General features: G+C 37.2%; 1 protein-coding gene across 1 annotated transcript in view; it reads right to left on the reverse strand.

The window, feature by feature from the left end:
- Positions 1-5,067: 5,067 nt before the first annotated feature.
- Positions 5,068-24,350, reverse strand: part of TMOD3 (tropomodulin 3) — a 49,451-nt gene continuing 30,168 nt past the window's right edge. Inside the window, exons 5-9 of the mRNA XM_007935164.2 lie at positions 21,620-21,750; positions 19,592-19,699; positions 16,632-16,775; positions 11,010-11,154; positions 5,068-5,102 (exon numbers count right to left, since the gene is read on the reverse strand). Coding sequence (XP_007933355.1) covers positions 5,068-5,102; positions 11,010-11,154; positions 16,632-16,775; positions 19,592-19,699; positions 21,620-21,750 — 563 coding nt within the window. The remainder of the gene's footprint in view (positions 5,103-11,009; positions 11,155-16,631; positions 16,776-19,591; positions 19,700-21,619; positions 21,751-24,350) is intronic.

Below are 24,350 nucleotides of genomic sequence, written 5' to 3' on the forward strand. Positions count from 1 at the left end.
TATATATATGCACCAAGAAGCACTCAGAATTTATGTTCTTAAACTTTATTTTCTGAATGTATAAATGTGGGATATGAAATCTGACAGGAAAATTTTAGGCATCAATTAAAACATATTAACAGTTTGTAGAAGAGTAAAACCTCATATATTTAGACTCTAATGGTATCTGATTATCTTAAAAGTGTGTGACAACTATGTGTTTACAGCTATGTAAATAAAACATGCCCAGTAGTGTTCCTAAGTGTTACAATTAATTCTTAACTAACCACTAGGGCTGGTGTCCTAAGTAAAATTCTTTTATGTCAATAAAGGCTTTCTAAAATACTTGGTGTTATAGGTTGATTTGTGTCCCTCCCAAAAAATATATGTTCAAGTCCTAACCCCTAGTACCTATGAATATGAACTTACTTGGGAATTGTTGTTGTTGTTATGTGCCGTGGAGTCAGACCGACTCTTAGCGACCCTTCCTTGGGTTTCCGAGGCAGTATCACTACAGAAGTAGATTGCCCCATCTTTCTTCCGAGGAGTTACTGGTGGGTTTGTGGGTTTGAAGTGCCAGCTCTCTGGTTAGCAGAGAACTCTGGTTAGCAGTCCAGTGCTTTAGGCACTATGCTACCAGAGCTCCTACTTGGGAATAGAGCCTTCAGATACAATAAGTTAACATGAGGTCATACTGGAGCATTAAAAAAAAAAAAAAAAAAAACCCACCAAACTCATTGCCACCAAGTTGTTTCCAACTCATAGTGACCCCACTGGGTTTCCGAGGCTGTAAATCTTTATGGAAGTAGATTGCCCCATCTTTCTTCCGTGGAACGGCTGGTGGTCAAGTGCCTTATCCAATACACCACCAGAACTCCTACACTGAAACATGGTCGGGCTTAATCTAATATAGCTGGTGTCCTTATAAAAAGAGAAGAGACACAGAGATAGACACAGAGGGAAGATGGTGGCAGAGACTGGAGTCATGTTGTCACAAACCAAGTAATATCTATGGCTGCCAGAAGCCGGAAGAGACAAGGAAGGGTCTTTTCCCCTTGACCCTTTCTGAGAGGGCCTAGCCCTGCTGACACCCTGAATTCAGACTGCTAGCCTTAAGCACTGTGTGAGAATAAATTTATGTTGTTTTAAGCTAACAAATTTCTGTTGTTTGGTGGTACTTTGTTACGGCAACCTTAGGAAACGAATACACTTAGTTATACCTTACTTACTAAGCCAGCAATGGCTTTTTTTCTATGTATCCTTAAGTTTGGGTCCTTCAAATAATTAGACTGGAGTTCAAAATTAATGTTATGAATGTTTTGTTATTACAATTTCCCAATTTGTTCAGCTTTTACAGAGAAGGTCTTAAGGAGCTGAGAAATCTTAAGGTACAGAAAAATCAATGTGACATAAGAATGACCAGAGTAAAATATGAGACAATATAAAAATCTTTATGATTTTCTCAATTTAAAAATAATTATCAGTAATTTGTTTGCTAAGCAAATCTTTCAGTGAGAAATATCTAGGAACATCAATGATCAATGACAGCTATGAGTGAAGACAGTTCTATAAATGCTTAGACCCCAAAACTGCATGCCTCTTGTCTGAGAGAAAACACAAGCGTTATCTCTGGCACATCCATGTGCTCTGCTCTCTTGGGTGCCATATTTTCAATCTATTCAAACGTAAAGTGGCCAGTAATAAAGGAGCAAAGTCAGCTTGTACTGAATTTGCAGAGAAGGGAAGTGGCTATGGACTTTAGAGAAAGCACAATCCTCAGATCTGCTGGGAGGTAATAGCGGTTCCTGATTTTATAGGGAAAAAGTGAGGCAATATGCAAACACACGGAGCCAAAAATGTAAGATTCTATGAAGCCCCATGAGTTCTTAGTTCTTTCATCTTATTTAAATGGCAGCAAGGATTAAGTACAATGTATTGTACTTAAAGGGCATGAATAACAATTCATCAAAACATTTTTTCTTTTAAATTTTTTATTTTATCACAGAATCCTCTTTTAAAATGAAAACACATCAGATAACTTGGTCAATGAGAAAACATTGTACAATGTTCTATTTACATGTAACTTTTCCAGAGTACACCTATCACAGCAAATATGTGGGTTATCTCACACAAATAACAAGAATTTGCAGTCGAATGACCAAGATAACGCTCCTTAAAATCTCTAACAATCTGCTAATTTGCTTAGTACATAATGTTTATTTGGTCTTTCAAATGACAGGCACCCTTAGAAAATGTATTTCACTTATACTGTAGACTTCTACTAGGCTTTAGCTACAAATATATAGTATCAAAATCCATTTTAATAATGTCAATATTAGTCATTAATATTGGATTTTTAACATATAATTTCATGTGGACATATTGAAAAAACCAGAACTTTAGACAGATCTGAATACAAAATTTTGTGAAATGAGTAATTAAAAGCTTTTTTTAAAAAACAGCTATTTAAAAATGCAAAGAGTATTCTTTTAGATAATCAGGTAAGTTTAACTTGATTAGGCTATAAATCTTAAGGTCTTAGAAAATCTTTGGTTTAATAATCAAAACTATATCAAAAGGAAACTATTCTATTATAAAATTTCAGAGCAAGAGAGAAATACTAAACTTCCTGAAAGGCAGAGCAGGGCCAGATTTTTAAAGATCAACGTAGACACCATGTTTCTGCTAGATAATCACAATTCTTGAAAGATTTTCTATATTTAATTGGATGAATGTTCATCTTTAAAGTTACTAATGAAGAAATGTTTTCATCAATTATATAATACTCAACTTCTTCATATTTTGAAAATAGACTGTCATAAATATGATCCAAAGTTCTGGGTAGGGTCCTATTTACCTATATTTAAAAATAAAGTATGGAGGGAAGGAGAGGGACATGTTTATCATTTTAATGAGTATAGGACAATACAAGCAAGGAAGCCTTCTTGAAAAAGTAAGTGACCAATTCTTCTGGGTGTCCTTATATACCTGCTCCATGCCTGACTCCTAACCCTGCTGGAGCTCTGTGTAATCTCTAAAATCATGTACAATTCAAAAGCTGCATAGAGGGGGAATCAGTGGCCTGTAACTGAAAGGTCACAGTGTAAAGCCACTCTTGGGCCCCTTTAAAAACACTGGATACTGGGAGACAGCTCGGGGGATAGGAGTGCATGGGAGGGAAGGACATAGGGAAGAAGCGGCTATAGGCAGGAAGTGGGAGGAGAGCTGTTGCATTGTGGGAGATTGCAGTCAACGTCATGAGACAAAGTATATGTGAACTGCTGTATGGAAGATGAATTTGCTCTGTAAACTTTCACCCAAATCACAATAAACTAAAAAAAAAAAGAATAAAGAATGGGAGAAATCTTCAGGGTTAAAAACAAAACAAAACAACACTGGATACTGATTCATATAAACACACCACACCACACCACAGTTCTGACGAAAGAAGCTTTCGTTTGTTAAGAAGGCTTATTACCAGAGAGCACAAGAAGCTGCCTTGTTCATTAGACAGTTGCCCAGCCCAAGCTGGAGAAGCAGACCTTGTGTAATTCAATTTCAGAAAATTTAAAAAAGCTAACAATAAACCACCTCCTCCTACCTGCTAGACTCTTAAAAACAAAACAAAACAAAAAAAACTCTCTGTAAATGACCTGGTCAGGCCTGAAGTTCTGAGGCCTGGTTTTCTCAGATTCCTTTCCTCCCATTTTCTTTAGCTGTAAATGCCTCTACCATCTCATGGTTCCAAGGCCGGCCTGAGATGGGGCACGGACACAAGTTCAGACGCTCAATGACTGTGCTGATACTCCAGGGTCACACTGGTCCTCCCACCACAGGACACTGTTGAATTTTTCACTTTAATACTTTGAGCAACAGGAAAACTACATTTGTTGTAAGGAACTACTTTTACATAATATGGGTGAAAAAAATACAAGATGAAAGAAAACATATTAAAAGTAAGTTTGATGAAAAACAGTAGTTTTCCTTACTGGTTGGAAAAATATTTAGCAGTGATTAAATACTGTGTATGCAGTTCTGCACTGCACATAGGAAACTCCTAATATATTGTGCAACAGTACTTCATACAGACAACAGCTTTTAATTTACTTAAAGGAACCAAGTTTAAATGATCATTTTGCAAGCTCCTCAAAAACCCCATCATGTGTATTATCTTAGATTTGATGTATTTAACAATGGCTTTCTTGTTATCACCCTAAACAACTGACAGTTGGCTGTATGCCTTTTTAAACGGAAGAATATAGCTTTTCTACTCAGATGCTTTTTACTATTAGCTTTCTTAAAAATTTAATAATGCCCACATTATATAAAAAAAAATAATGAACTTAAACTTAAACATAACTATACTTCTAAACAAAGTATGTAATGTGGCAAAGCTGATGCCTTTGTTTAAAAATAAAAAAATCTAGATGTTGCTGAGACGTGTCAGACAAGTACAGTGATCTAGACTGTGTTGAAGATTGTTTTCTCTCTCCGGAGGGAGACCTGCTTTTGCTTTTAAACAGATGACCGTATTTTAAGTCATCTGTTTTAAAATCTTGGCATTTTGTTCTCTTAGTACAGGAGAAGAACACACCCTTGACAAGTTCATGTATTTTAAAAAATGGAAAAGTCCCCAGGTCATAGATAAAGGAGAGCTTCGAGGCGCCTCATACCTATATAGAGAAATAGCAATTTTGGTATCAGCAATGTCCCTTTTTTATTTAAAAAAATTGGTCCTCAAAATGTTCAAATTCTTCTACGTAAAGGATTTCTAAAACTTTTTTACATTTGCGTATTTTTATCCAAGACTCATCATAAGCTATTTAATTTAGCTCAATTAAAACTGATACTAGCAGAAAGTTGACATAATTCTTCAAAATATAAAAGATCACTTAACGATTGATTTTACTATTTGAAGCGAGTAACAACTAGAATAAAGATACATACAGTTTAAAGAGAAACAGAGAAAGAGAGAGGGAGATTTCCAGTCTTTTCCCTTCCACCCAGGAGAATTTTACATCTGATATCACCAACACACGAGCCCCTGGTGGTCTTCTGAAGTCTTCCAAAGATTAAATCCTGGCCGACTTACTGCTGATCTCCTTCAACTCGTCTCTTGCGAACTGTGAGAAAAACATAAGTAAGTAGGTTAGAAATACCTATTAGTTTTTACAACTGTTAACTTGCTTGTAATTGCCAAGTTTTTGTATAATCCAGTTATAGTTGTATAAAAACGAAATGTCCATTCCTAGGCCACATGCCCATTAAAAGAAAAAAAAAATTCTACATCATTCATCATTGTAATTTACTTGTTGAGAACGGAGCTTCAAAACCAGAACTACATATCATAAGATCCCATAGTAGTACTGGTGTTTACTCAAGAGCAACATTAGAAATCTGAAAAATAGACTGGTCAGTAATTATCTTTTAGGTAATTTAGATTAATAAATCACTGTGTTAAATTTTAAAAAGACATTCCAGTATTTGGGATTAGGAAGTATTAAAAATAACTATTTGCATGCTCTTCTGATTAGACACTTCAATGGATTTCCTTAGTCTATGAAAGAACAAACAAAACACATTTTTGTCATTTTTAAAGGTAAGTAAGTGACTTGCTACTGCTTTCCAAATTTTTCTTCTCACGTCTCCCACAAAATGAACTAGCTCAGGACTCTGACAAAATAACAAATGCAAACTAATGATCATCTTAGACCCTGGTAATGTGGTAAGGTCATTTCTGCTACTATAAACTTGGCTAGTCAACTAGCTCAGCTGATAGAGTAAAGACAGATGCATGTGTGTGTGGACCCACCCCTTCACATCTCTTCATGGACTGTCGATCCTAACCCACTAGGCTGTTCTCACTTGCAGCTCTGCAAGGCCTTCAGCTTCAAGATCTAGCTACCTTCACTCTTGCCTATCAATCATCAGAGCATCTGGTGAGAAACACCAGTCTCTGCAGGGTTGTGGTCAACTCCTATTTAGAGAGGCAGTGTACAACAGTACTAAAGTATGGGCTCTGGAATCAGTGACATCGTGTGAATCATGGCTCTGTCACTTTTTTGTGGTGTGTTCCTCAGCAAGTTAGTTAACCTGAGCCTCAATTCCTCCTCTGTTAACAGAACAGTGATATTTGTACTTCATGAGAAGTAGCTCGGGTGGGACTGTGGTTAAAGCAATGGACTGCTAACCAAAAGATCACCCACCAGCCACCCTGCAGGAGAAAAATGAGGTTATTATAGTTAGAGGATTTACATTTATGAGTCACTAATTTTTATGTCTTCCAGTAATTTCCTGTTTAAGTTAGCTTGTTGGCCTATTGATTTTCTACTCTTCTGTCTCTGGAAGCAAGGAAAGCAACTACCTCTTTGTTCAGTCAGATTAGGCTGTTCAGAATGAAAGAGATTGACCCCTTGCTGAGAATTCGCATTTCCATCCCAGATCTTGTTAAAATGTAGATTATGATTCAGTGTATTTGGGGTGCAAATGCACATTGTCAGCAGGGGGTGGAACAGGAATGAACTGGGTAAAGTCCTGAGTGAAATCAAAAGCCAATAGGTGCACCTGGCCTCCTGACCAGGGCCCAGATTGCTCCGCTTTCACTGTCGGATTCTGTTTGTTGGCCTTCAATAGGATGAGTCCGGATATGTAGGTGATGATGTACACTAATGCTTTTCCAGCCTTTGGACAGGTGCTTGCTAGAGAAAACCAAACCAAACAACCAGGAGTACTAGAGTATCAAGTTCTCATGAACAATTTTACAGTTATCTAATCAAGTTCACCTCTGACTCTAATTTTAGTCCATTTTAACAAAGAACATGTGCCATGTATTTACTGAAATATTAATGGAAAAAAATGAAATGGAGACTTCAAATACATACTTAATTCATGTATATAAATTTCTGAAAAATACAGAAATACCTTATAGGTAAACTTCAGATAATCTTTTGGTTATAAGATTTCAAAGAAAATTTTGGATTGCAGGAGGGGTTGGATGTTATTGGCAGACCATTTCACACATTAACTACATGTTACAAACATGACCTACAAGACAGAGTGCCACAAACAAAGAAGATGTGCGCAATTGCTTAGGCAGTTAGCTCACGTAAAAGCAACAACGAGACTCAAATGAAACACTGAAACTCAATGAAACATTGCATGTATACCATACAACCTCTTTGCTGCTATAACTGTGACACTTCTTAGCTGGAGAGATGGACAGTACGTAGAATTATTTCAACGAATAGCTGAGACTAAGAACACAATGAGAGAAGGAAAGATATTATCAAAATTAGAGCACTAAAGGTATGATGTAGCCTCATTTGCGAGGTGAAGAAAAATTATTTGCCCAAGAGATTCTGTACAAGTTTCGAGTGTAACTCTTTGATATTTCTTTTGCATCACTACCTATCAGGTTGCTGAGACCTGTGTAGAGGAAAACATGCTCTTCACCTTGCCATCTTCATCTAGAGGCAGAGACCATAATATAGGGCTGAAGACAGTCTGACTGGGAGCAGATGGTGACCTGCTACTGTTGTGAGGACAACACAGCAGAGAGAGACGGGAATGAAGTGCTATTTCTGATTCCTCTTTCTCACCTGATGCCCACTTGTTACCTTCCAGTAACTCCTCAGTTACACAGGTTAGAGGCTTATCAATTTTGCCTTATTAACAACACTTTGGATGTGGTCTGATTTTTTTCTAAAACCCACTCCACTCTACGGATAGAAGCTCTCAACACTTCATGATCAGTCAGCTTCAAGTAAGTCCTAACTAACCTCATTTCCTTTCTATCTCTAGAAGAGTAATGTTGTTGTTGCCACCAAGTCGATTCTGACACGTGACACCCCATGTGTGCAGAGGAGAAATGCTCCATGGGGTTTTCAAGGCTGAAGCAGGTCACGAGGCCTGTCCGCTGAGACCCCTCTGGTTGGGTTTGAACCACCAACCTTTTGGGTAGGAATTGGATGCTTAACTGTCTGAGCCACCCAGAAACTCTTAGAAGAGTAGTAAAAATATCTTTTTAGATATGTCATTTAATCATGCAGTCAGTGGACTACAATTGCTCTCAAAAGCTCCCCACATAAAATCCAAAGAAATCTAAGTTCATTACCAATTAATTCTGGGGCCTTCTACAAACTCTCCCTCTTAATCTGCTGCCACCACTTTTTCACCCTGTTAGCTTCACACAGCAAGTACTTAATGAAAGTTTATTCTGGACGCAGTATCATATTATGAAAGTCAATTTACAAAATCTACAGGTTTCCCTCTGCATATAAAAAACTTACTTGATCCCAAATGTGCACTTTTATCCACGCAATTTCCTACTCCAAGAATGTCCTTTCTTATTCTCATTTCATGCCTGAGACCTAGGTCTGAAAACCTAGTCAGATCTGAATTAATGAGCATGAATGGCAGGCTAGAGTTACCAGTCCAAAGTTGTTTGCTCTCTTTCAGTTCTGCTTTGTTACAGCACAACTTCTCAAACAAAGCCTCCTTATCCTATTACATACTGCTGTAGACGGCTATTCAATTACCAAATGTCAACATACAGAAGCCTAGGAAATACTTTTCATTTTCTCACCTCATCTGATGACATCTCCCTTACCCAAAAACCGGACACTACTTTTCTTACAGAAATTTGGGCAAAGTACAAATTGAAATAGCTCAGCAGAGAAGCACAACTGATGAGGCCTCACAAAGGCCACTGGCCCGGCTGTGCCACTTAGGGGATCTTGATGTCCCACTCCTATAGGGACAGCTGCTGGGATGAATTGCTTGTGGGATACTCAGGTAACAGAAATGATTGGGGCTATGCATTTGTTAGGCGCTCTGGTGGCATAGTGCATAAGGCATTTGACTGGTAACCAGAAGGCTGGTGGTTCAAACCCCAGCCACTTCTCGGAAGGAAGACTGGCAGTCTACTTCTGTAGAGATACTGCCTTGGAAACTACTTGATGGCAGTGAGTTTTTTTTTTTTTCCTGGTACATTTGTTAAGGAGCTCTGGTGGGACAGTAGTTACGGCATTTGGCTGCTAACCAGAAGAAGGTCAGCGGTTCAAACCCATCAGCATGCATCATGGAAGGAAGATGAGGCAATCTACTTCCGTAAAGATTTGCAGCCTTGTAAATTCAATGGAGTCACTATGAGTCGGAATCAGCTCAATGGTAGTGGGTTTGGGGTTTTTTTTTGGTACATATGTTAGCGGGATTCTGGGAAAGTTAAGGTAGTTTCTGAGAAGAAGAAAAAATACAAGATACATCTAGCCTAAGTTTATGGGGATTTAGTTAACAGAAAATAGTAATTCTGAGCAGGGCTCAATTCTACCACTTTCTTTATTCACTTATACATTTTTATTAAGTACCTACTGTAAGTCAGGCAAACAAGCTCTGATGGCAAAGTAGTTAAGGCATCGGACTACTAACCGAAATGCTGGCGTCTTGAATCCATCAGCCACTCCACAGGAGAAAGATGACACAGTGTGCTCCCATAAAGATTTACAGTCTTGGGAACCTACTCTGTTCCACAGGGTAGGAACTGACTCAATGACAATGGGTTTTTGGTTTTATGTCAGACATGTCTTATTTAAGAGAGTTGAGGATTCAATAGATGGACATGGCCTCTGCCCTCAAAAAGCTTATGATCTTTAAAAATAGACCATTACAATGAAGTGTAACTAAGTAAAAAGGCAATTTAAAAAGTGTGACAAATGTTGTAAGAAGAAGTAGAGGGTATGGGGCACACTGCTCAAGGACTACAATAATAACAGACTCAAGGAGTCAAACACACACTTCAAACTGGAAAAACAAGCCAGTATGTCACCAATCATGGACCATCCATAGCATAATCAGCTGCAGCACCTGTTAAAAGTTCCAAAGCCCAAATCCCACTCTAAACAAACTAAATCAGAATCTTGACAGGAAGGAGGCTCAATAATCTATGTTTTTAAAGCTCCACAGTTATTTCTGAAGTTCAAGCAAATTTGAGAAACACTGTTCTGAAAAACAAAATTAAATATCTGAAGGAAAAAACGATTACTAGTGAACCAATACCAAAAGAGTTCACATGACTTTGCAAACTACATTAGACACAACAGTATACCAACACACACACACACACGCCAATTTTCTCTTTTAAAAAGCAAGATGCTAAAATCTTCATTAGGAAACAGCAGTCATGCCAAGGACAGAAAGGGTTGAAATAATATTTTTCACAGTGAACAGGACCAAAGGAAAGAAGCTATATTTTTTTCCTGCTCCAAAAACTTTTAAAGAATGTAAACTTAAATATAGGGGGAGTTGAAAAGAACTGCACCGCTTTGAAATGCTACTCCCTTTGGGAAGTCTTATTTTTTTTGTCTAAAATGCATCTTTCCAAATACTTCAATGACAGACACCACTACTTAAAAGAAGAGTCAACTTTTGGAAACACATAGAAACAAAATTATATGCACTATATACTTGAATTGAGCTGTGGCGGAAAATTTACTTCAGACAGAAGCCATGAGCCTCAGCAGCTCAATAAAGCAGCATGAAAAAATGGAGGGTGACTGGTAACGCACAGCAAATATTTACATATCAGTGACTATAAAACTTGGGTTAAAACTATAATTACTCTGTATTTTGCCATATAAGAATAAATTTCTATCTGGGCCCTGTTTGATAAAAAGAGTAAAAATTTTCTTATCATGTTGAAACCTTTGTTTTAATAGTTCCAAGGACTAACTTGTAACTGAGAACAAAGTATCTGCTATGGGAAATATTTGTTAAGATGTTTGTTCTAGAAAATTGTTTACTTAAAGTTGTAAAATGTGTTTGTTAAAGGAAGCTGATTTTACTCACTCACCTGATGATTACCACCATGTCACTTAAATTTAACTTTAGTCAGTATTCAAAGGACTACTCAGATTTTAGAAACAATGGCCAAGTAATTTCTCTCTGTTAAAATGTAAAATGTAAAAGAAGTGCTTCCAATGTATTAGCTTAATAATCCAATTCAGAACCTCAAATTGATACTAGAGATAGCTTACCTAAATCATTGTTTTTTGTTATAGCATTAGCTGCCCTGGTTCGGGGTCCCTGCTGTGTAAACTGATATCCAAATTTAAGGATATTTGTATTTTCCTCCAGCATCTTGGCCATTTCCAATTCTACAGCTGTCCCCAACTGCTGCCTCTGGAATAATTAAAAATAAAGGTAATTAATAAATTAGATCAAAATACTTTTCAAGGAAAGACTAAGACATTCAGGCTCATGCTGCTTCTGTTGGTCTTTAAATCTTCTCAGTTCTTCAGAACATACAAAAAATAAATAATGTTAAAAAATTCAATGTATGATCATATGTTGCTGTTAGGTGCTGCCAATTGGGCTCCGACTCATAGTGACCGTATGTACAACAGAACAAAACACTACCTCGTCCTGCGCCAGCCTCACAATCCTTGCTAAACTTGAGCCCATCGTTGTAATTACTGTGTCAATCTATCTTGATGAGGGTCTTCCCCCTTTTCACTGACCATTCTTCTCTAGGGATTGGTCCCTTCTTACAACATGACCAAAGTAGGTGAGATGAAGTCGGGTCATTCTCACTTCTAAGAAGCATTCTGGCTGCACTTCTTCCAGAACAGATTTGCTGGTATTTTCAGTATTCTTCACCAACACCACAACTCAAAGGTGTCAACTCTTCTTTGGTCTTCCTTATTCATTGTACAGCTTTCACATGCATATGTGGCTACTGAAAAGACCGTTGCTTGGGTCAGGTGTACCTTAGTCCTCAAAGTGACATCTTTGCTTGTTAATACTTTAAAGAGGTCTTTTTCAACAGACTTTCCCAGAGCAATATGACATCTGATTTCCTGACTGCTGCTTCCATGAGGGTTGACTGCGGATCCAAGTAAAATGAAATCCCCTGACAACTTCAGGCTTTTCTCTGTTATCATGATGTTGCTTTTTGGTCCAGTTGTAAGGATTTTAATTTTCTTCATATTGAGGTGCAATCCATACTGCAGACTGCAGTCTTCAATCTTCATCATTAAGTGCTTCAAATTGTCTACACTTCCAGAAGCAAGGTTGTGCAATTTGCATATCACAGGTTGTTAATGGTTCTTCCTCCAATCCTGATGCTGCTGTCTCAGATTTGCTCAGCATATAGATTAAATAACTATGGTAAAAGGATACAACCCTGATGGCATACACCCTTCATGATTTTAAACCATACAATATCCCCTTGTTCCATTTGAACAACAGCTTCTTGGTCCATGTACAGGTTCCTCATAATGTATGGTTTTGGAATTCCCATTCTTTGCAATGCTATCCATAATTTGTATAATCCACAAGTCGAAAGCCTTTCCATAGTCAATAAAACACAGGCAGACATTTTTCTAGTATTCTTTGCTTTCAGCTAAGATTCATCTGACATTAGCAATGATATCCCTTGTTTCACGTCCTCTTTTGAATCCAGCTTAAATTTCTGTAAGTTCCCTATCAACATATTGCTGCAACCAGTTTTGAATTATCTTCAGCAAGATTTCTCTTACATGTGACACTAATGATACTGTTAGATAATTTCCTCATTATGTTGGATCACTTTTCTTCGGAATAGGCACAAATATGGATCTCTTCCAGGCTATGTAGCTGCCTTCCAAATTTCTTGCCATAAATGAGTAAGTGCCTCCAGTGCTGCATCTATTTGTTGAAAACATCTCAATAGGCATTCCGTCAATTCCTGAAGCCTTGTTTTTAGCTAATTCCTTCAGTGCAGCTTTGACTTCTTTCTTCAATACCATTGGTTCTTGATCATACTCTACCTCTTGAAATAGGTGGACATCAACCAATTCCTTTTGGTATAGTAACTCTATGTATTCCTTCCATCTTTTTTTGATGTTTCCTGAGTTGTTTGATATTTTGCCCATAGAATCCTTCAATATTGCAACTGGAGACCTGAATTTTTTCTTCAGTTCTTTCAGCTAGAGAAATGCTAAGTGTGTTCTTCTCTTTTGGTTTTCTAACTCAAGGTCATTGCACATTCCATTATAATACTTTGTCTTCTCGAATTGCCCTTTGAAATCTTCTGTTTAGCTTTTATTTCATCATTTCTTCCATTTACTTTAGCTATTCCAGGTTTGTGAGCAAGTTTCAGAGTCTCTTCTGACATCCATTTTGGTCTTTTCTTCCTTTTCTATGATTGTTTACTTTCATGTATGATGTTCTTGATGTTATCCCACAACTCATCTGGTCTTTGGTCATTTGTGTTCAATACTTCAAATCTATTCTTCAAAATGGTCTTAAATTCATGTGGGATGTAATCAACATTATATTTTGGTTCTCATGGACTTATTTTAATTTTCTTTAGTTTCAATGTGAACTTACATAAGAGCAACTAATAGTTTCACAGTCAGCTCCTGGCCTTGTTTTAATTGGTGATAATTGAGCTTCTCCATCACCTCTTTCCACATATGTAGTTGATCTGATTTCTGTGTATGCCATTTATGTTGTTGAAAAAGGTATTTACAATGAATAAGTTGTTGGTCTTGAAAAATTCTATTACACAGTTACCAGTGTCATTTCTATCACCAAGGCCATATTTTCCAATTACTGATAATTCTTCTTTGTTTTCATTGCACTCCAATCACCAAAAATTATCAACACATCTTGATTGCATGTTTGGTCAATTTCAGACTGCAGAAGCTAGTAAAAATCTTTAATTTCTTCATCTTTGGCTTTAGTGATTGGTGTATAAATTTGAAAAATAGTAGTATTAATTAGTCTTCTTCATAGGTATATGGATATTATTCTATTGCTGACAATATTATAGTTCAGGATAGATCTTGAGATGTTCCTTTTGATGAATGCAATGCCATTCCTCTTTAATTTGTTATTCCTGGAATAGATCATATGACTGTCTGATTCAAAATGGCCAATACCAGTCCATTTCAGCTCACTAAAGACTAGGAGATCGATCTTTATCCATTCTGTTTCATTTTCAACAACTTCCAATTTTCCTAGATTCATACTTCATACATTACATATTCCAATTATTAATGAATGTTTACATCTGTTTCTTCCCATTTTGAGTTGCATCCCATCCGCAAACGAAGGTCCTGAAAACTTTACTCCATGCTATTAAGGTCAACTCTGCTTTGGGGAGGCAGCTCTTCCCCAGTTGAATTTTGAGTTCCTTCCGACCTGAGGGGCTTATCTTCCAGCACTGTAACAGGCGATGTTTCATGGCTTTTCATAACTTTTTTCAGTAATCTATCAGACGGTGCTATTCATAAGGTTTTCAGTGGCCTGTTTTTTTCAGAAGTGGATGGCCCCTCCCTTCTTCCCAGCCTGTTTACATTTGGAAGCTCTGCTCATACCTATCCATCACAGGTGAACACACTGGTATTTGAAAAACTGGTGCAGAGCCTCCAGCCTCACATCAACACACAAGTCACCATAGTACGACAAACTGATATAATCATATGTTGTTGTTTGTTGTTGTTATGTGCTGTCAACTGGGCCCCAAATCATAGCAACCCCTCCTTGGGTTTCCGAGGCAGTATTACTATGGATGTAGATTGCCCAACCTTCCTTCCAAGGAGTGGCTGGTGAGTTTGGACTGCCAGCCATCTGATTAGCAGTCAAGTGCCTTTAGGCACTACGCTACCAGAGCTCCTGATATGATCATACAGACATCAAAAAAAAAGTGGATTATCACAATGAGATGGCACTTCACACCCACCACGGTGACCCCCCCCCAAAAAAAAAAAAAGACAATAACAAGTGTTGGTGAAGATGTGGAACAACTGGAACCCTCATATGTTGCTGGTGGGAATGTTAAATGGTTCAACCACTGAAAAAACTTTGGCAGATTCCTCAAAAAATTAAACACAGCTAACATATTACCAAGCAATTCTACTCCTAGAGAAATGAAAGCATGCATTTATATAAAAACATGTACATGACTGTTCATAATAGCATTATTCATAATAACCAAAGAACTGAAACAACTTAAATGTCCACGAACTAATGAATGGATAAACTAAATGTGATATAGCCATATAACAGAATATTACTCAGTTATAAAAAAGGAATGAGGTATTGATATATCCTGTAACAAGGATGATTCTCAAAAACATCATGCTGAGTGAACAAAGTCAGACACAAAAGACCATATTGTATAATTTCATTTATACGAACTGTCCAGAATAAGCAAATCCACAGACAGAAAGCAGGACTGATGAAAGAAGTTAATGGGGAGAAACTACTAATGGGTACAGGGTTTCTTTTTTGGGTGATGAAAAGTTCTGTAATTAGATAGTGGTGATGGCTGTATAAAAACAAACAAAAATCCCATTGCTACTGAGTTGATTCCAATTTATAGTGTATAGAGTTGATCTGCTCCATAGGGTTTCGAAGGCTGTGAATCTTTATGGAAGCAGACTGCCACATCTTTCTCCTGTGGAGCAGCTGGTAGGTTCAAACTGCCAACCTTTTGGTTAGGAGCTGAATTCTTTAACTATTGTCCCACCAGAGCTCCTATGATGGTTGTGTAACACTATGAATATCCTTTAAAAAAAAACCTCTCTGTTTTAAAAAGACAGATTTCATATGAATTTTATTTCAATGAAAAAAATTTTAAATGTGGATCAAGTGGCATTTTGATTAAATTTTGAGATATAGTCCTCCTTTCTACCTTGGTAGTCTACAAAATTTGCTGAATTCAAAGGACTGGGGAGGTCATTTATGAAATATTTTCCAATAAATGCAACATTTCCATCAAATGTATATATTGCTTTTTTTTTCTCAATTTTAATTTTTGCAGTGTTTCTTCCCCTCTCTATATTGTTTTATTTTAATTAATAACCACTGTAGTGGTGCAGTGCCTAAGGCATTTGACTGCTAATCAGAAGGCTGGCAGATCAAACGCACCAGTCACTCCTCGGAAGAAAGATTGGGCAATCTCTTCTGTAGTGATACTGCCTCGAAAATCCAAGGAGGGGTCACTATGAGTTGGATCCGACTCAATGGCAGTGAGTTTTTTTGTTTTGTTTTGTTTTGTAGGTTCTGTAAAGATTTACCACATTGTTAACTCACAGGGGGCTGCTATGAGCAAGAATTGACTTGATGGCAGTTGAGTTTTTTTGTTTTGGTAGATGGAAATGTTCCCTACATGTGTATTTCTCTCCCACTTTATAAGTTCATCTGGGTATGGATGACTTAGCATAACCATTATGGCTGCCAGCAGTGTACTGGGCTAGAGAGAAGACTGCCACCCTCAGACTAACCTGGGTATTGCAGCTTTTTGTTCTTTGATTCAAACTAATCATCTATTGTGGGTTTGGGACTGTGACATACAAAAAGTCTAATGTGGATCTTGCTATTAAAGAGCTGAAAAACTGCAGATGGACTGAGTCACTTCTAAAACTCCTAGTTCAAAATAGCCAGTTATCTAAAGTCTCTTGAAACAACTTAGAGAAAGCTGCTTTGTATACATCCTTATATACATTAACATTCTAGATGTCTCAAACCTCCTTACATCGCTTTTTAGCAAATCACCTTCCCAAAAGAGTCCCTGAAAGCCCTTTCTCCTTTTGTCTCCTAGGTCCCCATGTTCCACACAGCAGCAGGGAGCTGTAACTCCCTCAAAGTTACTATTGTTGATCACTGACCTGGTTGTCAATCTTGAGCTCTGCCAGGGTTTCATTATCTCTTAAAGCATCAAGCAGTGCTAGAATCCCAGCTCCTGTAATAAAGTTGGACTCCATATTTAAACTCTTCAAAGTTTTGTTCACTTTCAACATATCTGCAAAAGCCTAGAAATTAAACAAAGTATTTTGAAATTAAAATTTCATAGCATCCATCTTGTAACATACCATAATACTATAAATTAATTTATACCAATTAACATAACTGCGTTAATATTTATTAGACTGTTGTAACTTGATACATTGCCCCATTCATTTCACATGTATCTGTTTTTCATGTGAACTCTGTCACAATCTTTAAATTTTTGTCAGAAGCATTCTCTACTCCTATTTACATTCTTAAATTCATTTGTAACCTACTTCATGTCTCTCACACATTCTTTCAGTTTCTTTGTAGGACTAATATCATCAATGTCTCTTTGGAACATTTGGGTCCTGGCCTTAGCTAGGTCATTGCAAAGCCACAATGAAGGTAAATAATATCTAATTTTAATTTCTAAGGCAAAGACCAAAGGAAATGCCTAAAGCAGAAAGAAGACAGAACTAGAACTAAATGAACTCAAAGGCTACAGAGAAGAAAGGGCTGGCTAAATACTAAATTCTTGAAGGAATGGCATGTCTTCAACCTGCTCCCATTATATACTTCACGGGATATGATACAACGGCAGGCAGTCAACCCAGTGTTTAATAAACACACTGATTAACAGAATCCTGTAAGTGAGAAGAAAGGGGAAGAGACTAAAGAGTGAGAGAGAAGAACCTGAGCGTACATGTAAAACAGCCCTTTATAGAGGGTCAAATGGAGCTCTGGTGGCGTAGAGCCTAAGGCATTTGACTGCTAACCAGAAGGGTGGTGGTTCAAATGCACCAGCCACTCATCAGAAGGCTGGGCAATATACTTCTATAGTGATATCGCCTCAAAACCCAAGGAGGGGTCACTATGAGTCAGATCTGACTCGACAGCAGTGAGTTTGGTTTATAGAGGGTCAAAAACAAGGTCAAACTCCAGAAAATATGGGTAAGATCAAGCTTCAAGTGAAGACCAAAAAAAAAAAAAGAAGGCAAAGGGGGCAGGGATATTAGAAATAGTTCAGGGTAGGTAGCTATATATTTGTACTTTCTATTAGTGGTAGTTAGCTATGTGATCTGGAACAAATCCTTTAACCATCCATCAATATATACATTTATTCAAATATTACTATGTGCCTAACATTTCCTAGGTACTGTTCTGGAGATTCAGAAAAACAACATACAAGTCCCTATCTGATGGAACTTACCATCTAGTGGAGGAACACAAACAATATATAAGTAAACAAAATACTGTCATCAGTAAAAAAAGCTATAGAGGGAATAAAAGGCCAAGTAGGGTAAATGGGAAGTGCTGGGGTTAGGGGTGGAGTTGTTATTTTATACAGGGTTATCTAGAAAGGCCCTATTAAGAGAGTGGTATCTGAGCAAAGACTTGAATAAAGTGATGAAGTAAAACTATGTCAAGTAACTTTATTGAAATGTTCTAGGAAGGAAGATCAAGTATAAAGGCCCTGGGTTGGGAGAACGTATGACATGTTTTGGGAAGAACAGGAAGGTTGTATGGCTACAGTAGGGTGAAAGAAAGGGCAAGCAACAGTAGATGAGGTCTGTTCACACAACGTCTTTTAAGACCACTGGAAAAATTTTGATTTTTACTTTTAGTGGGACAGGAAGCTGCTGGAGGGTTTTAAGTACAGTGGTCACATAATTTGTCTTAAGTTATAAAAGAATCACTCTTGATGTTGTATAAAGAACTGGCTTTGGGGTGGCTAGGACAGAAGCAAGCAACTCAATTAGGAAGTTATCGCAACAATACAGATGAGAGAGTATAGTGGCTTGGACCAGGGCAGTAGTTGTGAAAATGGCAAGAAGTGGTGGAATTCTAGAAATATTTTGAAGACAAGGCTAGACATATGTTTCTGGTTGTCAAAGAGGGAAGTCAAAGATGACTCTCTCTATGTGTATTTTTTCAAATCAGAACAAATGAAAGAATAATTGATTTATTCTTTCAATTTTCTATTTTTTAATTTTTTTTTATTTCACTGACATTTAGTGAAATAGAAAAGAGCATGAAAAGAAGTAGGTATGGGGTATAATTGAGAATTTTAGTTTGGTACTTATATATGAGAAGTCTATTAAACATCCAAGTAAAGCTAGTGAGTAGGTAGTTGGATATGCTATGGAGTTCAAGAAGAGATATGAACTGGAGATAATAATCTTGGGAGCTGTCAGCATATATAGATGACATAGCAATGAAATAGAATGGGAGGGCAGACAGAGAAAAGAAGAGGGTCTAGGACCTAGCCCAGGGCCATTCCAATGTTTAGAGGTTACAAAGATGAGGAGGAACCAGCACAGAGACTTGAGAAAGAATGTCCAGTAAAGTAGGAGGAGAACAAAAGGGAATATGGCCTTAAAGACAAGTGAAGAAAAGGTTCATATCATGACCAATTGGGATTTATATACATAAAAACCCACAATGAATGTAATAAACTCCAGTAATAAATAAACGTCATGACCACCTCAATAGATATGGGAAAGCATTTGAAAAAATCCAGCACCATTGATCCGTAAAATGGAATCTTCTCCAGAGGTTAGAAGAATGAAGTAGATCTTTATGTGCTGATATGAAAAGATCTTTAATACTTACTATTGAGTGAAAAATCAAGTTACAGAACAACACATATTACATGACTCTGTGTTTTTTTAAAAAGTCATTAAGATAGGAAAATTTAACATAAAGGGATAATAAATAACAAGCTGCCTAATAGTGAGCTAAACATCAACTGAAAATAGGGAATAAATCTTGTTCATACAATCAGAGTTGAACAATTGCTGTAAGACACTCAAGTATGTTGTTAGAATATCAATATTACCAACAATAGGTTACTTACAACAGCAACAGGGTCATTGCTCCGAGTGGCTGCAAGACTGAAATACTTCACATGGGTGTTGGTTTCCAAAGCCTTGGCAAAATCTTTTAGGGTGGGAATTGGGATATTCTTAAAAGATAGTAATATGAAACATTATTACATTTTAGTTTTCAGGAAATTCAGTTCATTTCATTAATTGGATATATTTGTACTTATATATTTTTTGCTTTAAAATATACTAAAAGACAAAAAAAGATAAACATAACAGTCTACAAATGAAAACAAATATCTCAGCCTCCTCTGTATCTATTTGACTTCTATATTGTGGAGGATGTGCACAAACTGTGTGTTGCTTCAGAACAGAGCATATATCACCATTTCTCTAGGTTGAAGAAACACTCACTATTCTACTTATTAAAATTATTAGTATTATAAGAAGCCAACCCTTGATGACTCAAAGTAGCTCCACTTTTCCACAAAGAGAAAGAAGTGGGAGCCCCATCTCTAAGTATGGTCTTTGTGGCAGACAACATACAACTCTTGGTTATTTAGTTTAAGATATGAGGTATTAAGAAGGATTAGGAACTCTGGTAGTATAGTGCCTAAGGCACTTGACTGCTAACAAGAAGGCTGGCAGTTCAAACCCACCAACCAGTCCTCAGAAGAAAGGTTGAGCAACTACTTCTGTAGTGATACCGCCTCGGAAACCCAAGGAGGGGTTGCTCTAAGTCGGGTCTGACTTGACAGCACATAATAACATTAAGAGTGATTAGCCCTAAACTAATAAGAAAAGATATAGAAGGTACTAACTTCTCCCTTTAATACCTAAGACCTTCTGCTGTAGCCTAGTCATATTTATATCATTATTACTGACTTTAGAGAAAGATACACAGGGCTGAATTTTAAACTAAGGATATTATTAGCTTTCTCCAAGGCTCTCTTTCTTCAGCTCATAGGAGTACCTGCTATAGGAGCATAGAAGTCTTGCTGTATATAGCTCCTCAGTTCTTGTTATTTCCAGATGTTCCTCTCCCAATTCAGATAAATCAAGATTTAAAATGAGGACTTTATAATGAAGCTAGTACATAAGGGCCAATACTCCACAGGCAGTTTGATTTTATTCTCTAGTAATTAATTACCTCCATGCCCTCCTACTTAATTTCTTCTTTCTTTATGCCAAGGAAAAGCTGCCGTGCTTAAAACCCAGTGAGAACCCAGCAAGCCCACACCTAAGTATTTACTCAAGAGAAATAAAAACGTTATGTTTGCATAAAAAACTGTATGTGAATATTTATAGTGGACTTATTCATAACTGCCCCAAATGTAACCTAAGTGTCTACTAACCAATGAAGAGATAAACAAAATGTAGCATATTCATACAATGGAATACTATTCGGCAATAAACAAAGAACAAAATTCTGATATACTCAACATGGATGAATCTCAAATGTATTATGCCAATGAAAGAAACCACAGTCAAAAGGCTACATAGTGTATAATTTCATTTATATGACATTCTGGAGAAGGGAAAATGATAGGGCAAGGAAACAGATCATTAGCTACCAGGAGCCAGAGAGAAGGGAAGAGGATAACTACAGAGGGGCAGGAAAGACCGTCTGGGGGTGATGGACATCTATATGTTGGGCGTAGTGGCAGTCACATGACCACATGTGTTTGCCAAAACTCACAACTGTACACTACAAAAGGAGACTTTTATTAAATACAAATTATACCTCAAAAAACCTGAAACAAAACCCTAAAGACTAAATGTTCTTAAAAGTGAGCAGTACTTTTGAATGCCAGAGAGATTTACTCTACTAACACTTTGTAGGGTTTAAATCTGATAAACTCTTTAAGAAGCAAGTTAGAAAATCTATACTATAATTATTTAATTTATAAAATATGAAGGAACCTATGTTTGCTTACTGTTACAAGCTAAAACTTACCTACCCTTTAAATAGAGAGAATCAGACTACTAGACCAAAACTGTCCAGCTCTTATCATACATCCAACTGACCCAAAGCAATACTGTTTGCTTTGTATGCCTACCTTTATATTATTCAGATTAACTTCAACAAGACGAGCATCATTTTCTTTAATTCTCTTTAAACTCTCTTCAACATTAGTTGGATTTGGTGGTTCATCAAATACTGGAAGAATCTTTTCACCTTTTACCACATCTGTAGCAACAAATGATAAAAGCAAGGGCCTCATTGGTTGATACTATTATGGTGGATGCATATGTTAACTTGGTAACTCATATATACTATACACACACACCCCACACACACACTTACTTATTAGCAGAACAGATTAAAAAATTCCTTCCTCATAATTCCTTAAAAATCCTTTATGTGTTGACACTTACTTAAAACACTTAAATAAAATTATATTGTATATAAATACAAACACACCTGAACATTTAATTTCTTTGCGATGAGTCAGCCTTTGAAAATGTTAACAAATGAACACTTTCACTGACTCTTGGTATATCACAAGATACCTTTTCCATTAAAAAGTATTTTATAACACAAGCTGATGATCCAACTTATTGTTAGCAATATTCATGATAAAAGACTAATATGTTAAAAACTAGCATCTCAATATTTTCTCTGAGACTTCACTAGTAATTTTATAAAGCATTAACAATCACAGACTTAAATATAAGCTCATCAAGAAAAGCAGAGTAACAGAAGGAAACAATTACCTCTTTTCTCCCGTGGAGAATTTCATGCAATGCGAAAAGGAAGACTCTGAAAGAGGGGGCAGGAATGGGGAGTGGCAAGGAGGGAGAGGTAAAGGTGCACAGGAAAAAGCTACTGAGACACAAATTCCAGAAGTTACTTCCCTTTCACTCCCACCTGCCAAACTTTTACCTTATATGCCCATTAATATGACCAGAATGGAAAGACATAGGAACCAAAACACTTCAGTAAGATGTAAGTGCACTTTGATGCATGTGTGTGTAAACCTATGACCCTCCTCACTCCTATGCATATGTTTTCTGGAGGAAATATCAATGGCATCAGATTTTCAAAGAGATGACTGATCCCAAATAGTTAAGAGCAATTGACATGGAAAGAGTGACAAGGTTCTATCTAAATGGACTGCTGTCTGGCTTGCTGTTGTTAAGTGCCTTCAAGTCGGACTCGACTCATAGCGACCCTTCCTTGGGTTTCCAAGGCAGTATCACTATGGAAGTAGATTGCCCCATCTTCCTTCCGAGGAGTGGCTGGTGGGTTTGAACCATGAGCCTTCTGGTTAGCAGTCAAGTGCCTTAGGCATTACACTACCAGAGCTCCTCCCTTCTGCTCTCTTCTAGCTTTTACAAGCAAAAGTCTTGTGGAGGCAAGGTACATTGCTTTCTCATCCAATAAATTCCCTGTAAAAGTATCTTGTGCTTTTCCAACATGCCTCCTTGAATAGTAAACTAGACTAGTTCTTCCCCAATTCTAAATTTTATGAAATTGGAAGAGTTCATTCCCTACTCCACTAAATGTGTGTAAAGAGCTTCGCTCCCTAATGCAATAATGGATCCAGTCAGAAGGATTCTGAAACCATTATGTGAAAAGTTCATGGGGGACTCTATAATGGGTGAATCAGGCTACCAACACTTGGATCTACTGATTAGTTTAAATACATCAGTCAAAGGGGAATGACTAGACTTTGTATGGTTCTTAATGTGATTCAGTCACAGCATCATCTATGAAGCATTTTTGTCAAAACACTGTATCTGAATCTGATCACGTCTCTAGAGTAGTTTACAAAAATATGGGAGAAAGAAAAACACATAAAACGACACCATGAGGTTGCAATCAGCCAAACGTTTAAGAAATTAAGAGAAAATGAAAAGACAAACAACCAAATGAAATGTGTGACCCTTGTTTATATCTTGATTTGAACATATAAAATGTCTGAGGACATATGAACAGGGGACATATCAATACGACTGGGTATTAGGTGATAAGAAATTACTTTCGGTTTGGTAATGGAACTATGGTTATGTTAAAAGAAAAAGTCCTTAGTTGTGAGAGAGACATACAGAAATATTAATGGTGAAACAATATAAAAATGATCAATATTTGCTTTAAAATACTCCAGGGGAATAAAATATATAAGGAATAGTGTTGGAAGTAGACGATAGATGAGACAAGCTCAGCAGAATGTCAAAAACACCTCAAGCTGGGTGATGAATGCATTATTCTTTCTTCTATTATGTATGTTTAAACATTCCTATAAAAAAAATTAAAAAATAGAGGAAATGGATAAATTACAGAACATTAATACAATTCATGGGAATGGGAATTTCTCATGGCACACTGTAGCAGTTATGTTTGTATGTCAATTTGGCTGGCCTGGTTGGTGGCTGGGCAGCTGGTGGTTGTTATTCTCCACGATGAGACTGGCAATCAAATCCATGATGGTATCTACCACAAGCAGCTGCGTACCTGCCTTTGGGGATGTGGTCTACTTCCTGTATATAAGGAGAAGCCTTAGGGATAGTCTCTAGCTTATGGCACCTTGAACCTGCATGTAGCCATCTTGTTGTTCAGCAGCCTGCCATGCTCTGCCGACCTTGGAACTTACAGTGGACTTAAATCAATGGCCTGCCATGTGGTTTGGTAACATCGGGACCGTGCCTTTTTATTTGTCAACCTTGGGTTTGTCAGCCTCAGAAGCTAGCAGCTATCTGAGTGAAGAAACACCTCTAGTTCCAGTAGACTGGGAGCAGGAGACAGAGCTGGAACCCAAGGCTGAGGGGCTTTCACCCAGCCCCTAG

The sequence above is a fragment of the Orycteropus afer genome, unplaced genomic scaffold, assembly GCF_000298275.1.
Source record: "Orycteropus afer afer isolate SDZICR_OR568_19922 unplaced genomic scaffold, OryAfe1.0 scaffold00026, whole genome shotgun sequence".
Classification (NCBI taxonomy): domain Eukaryota; kingdom Metazoa; phylum Chordata; class Mammalia; order Tubulidentata; family Orycteropodidae; genus Orycteropus; species Orycteropus afer.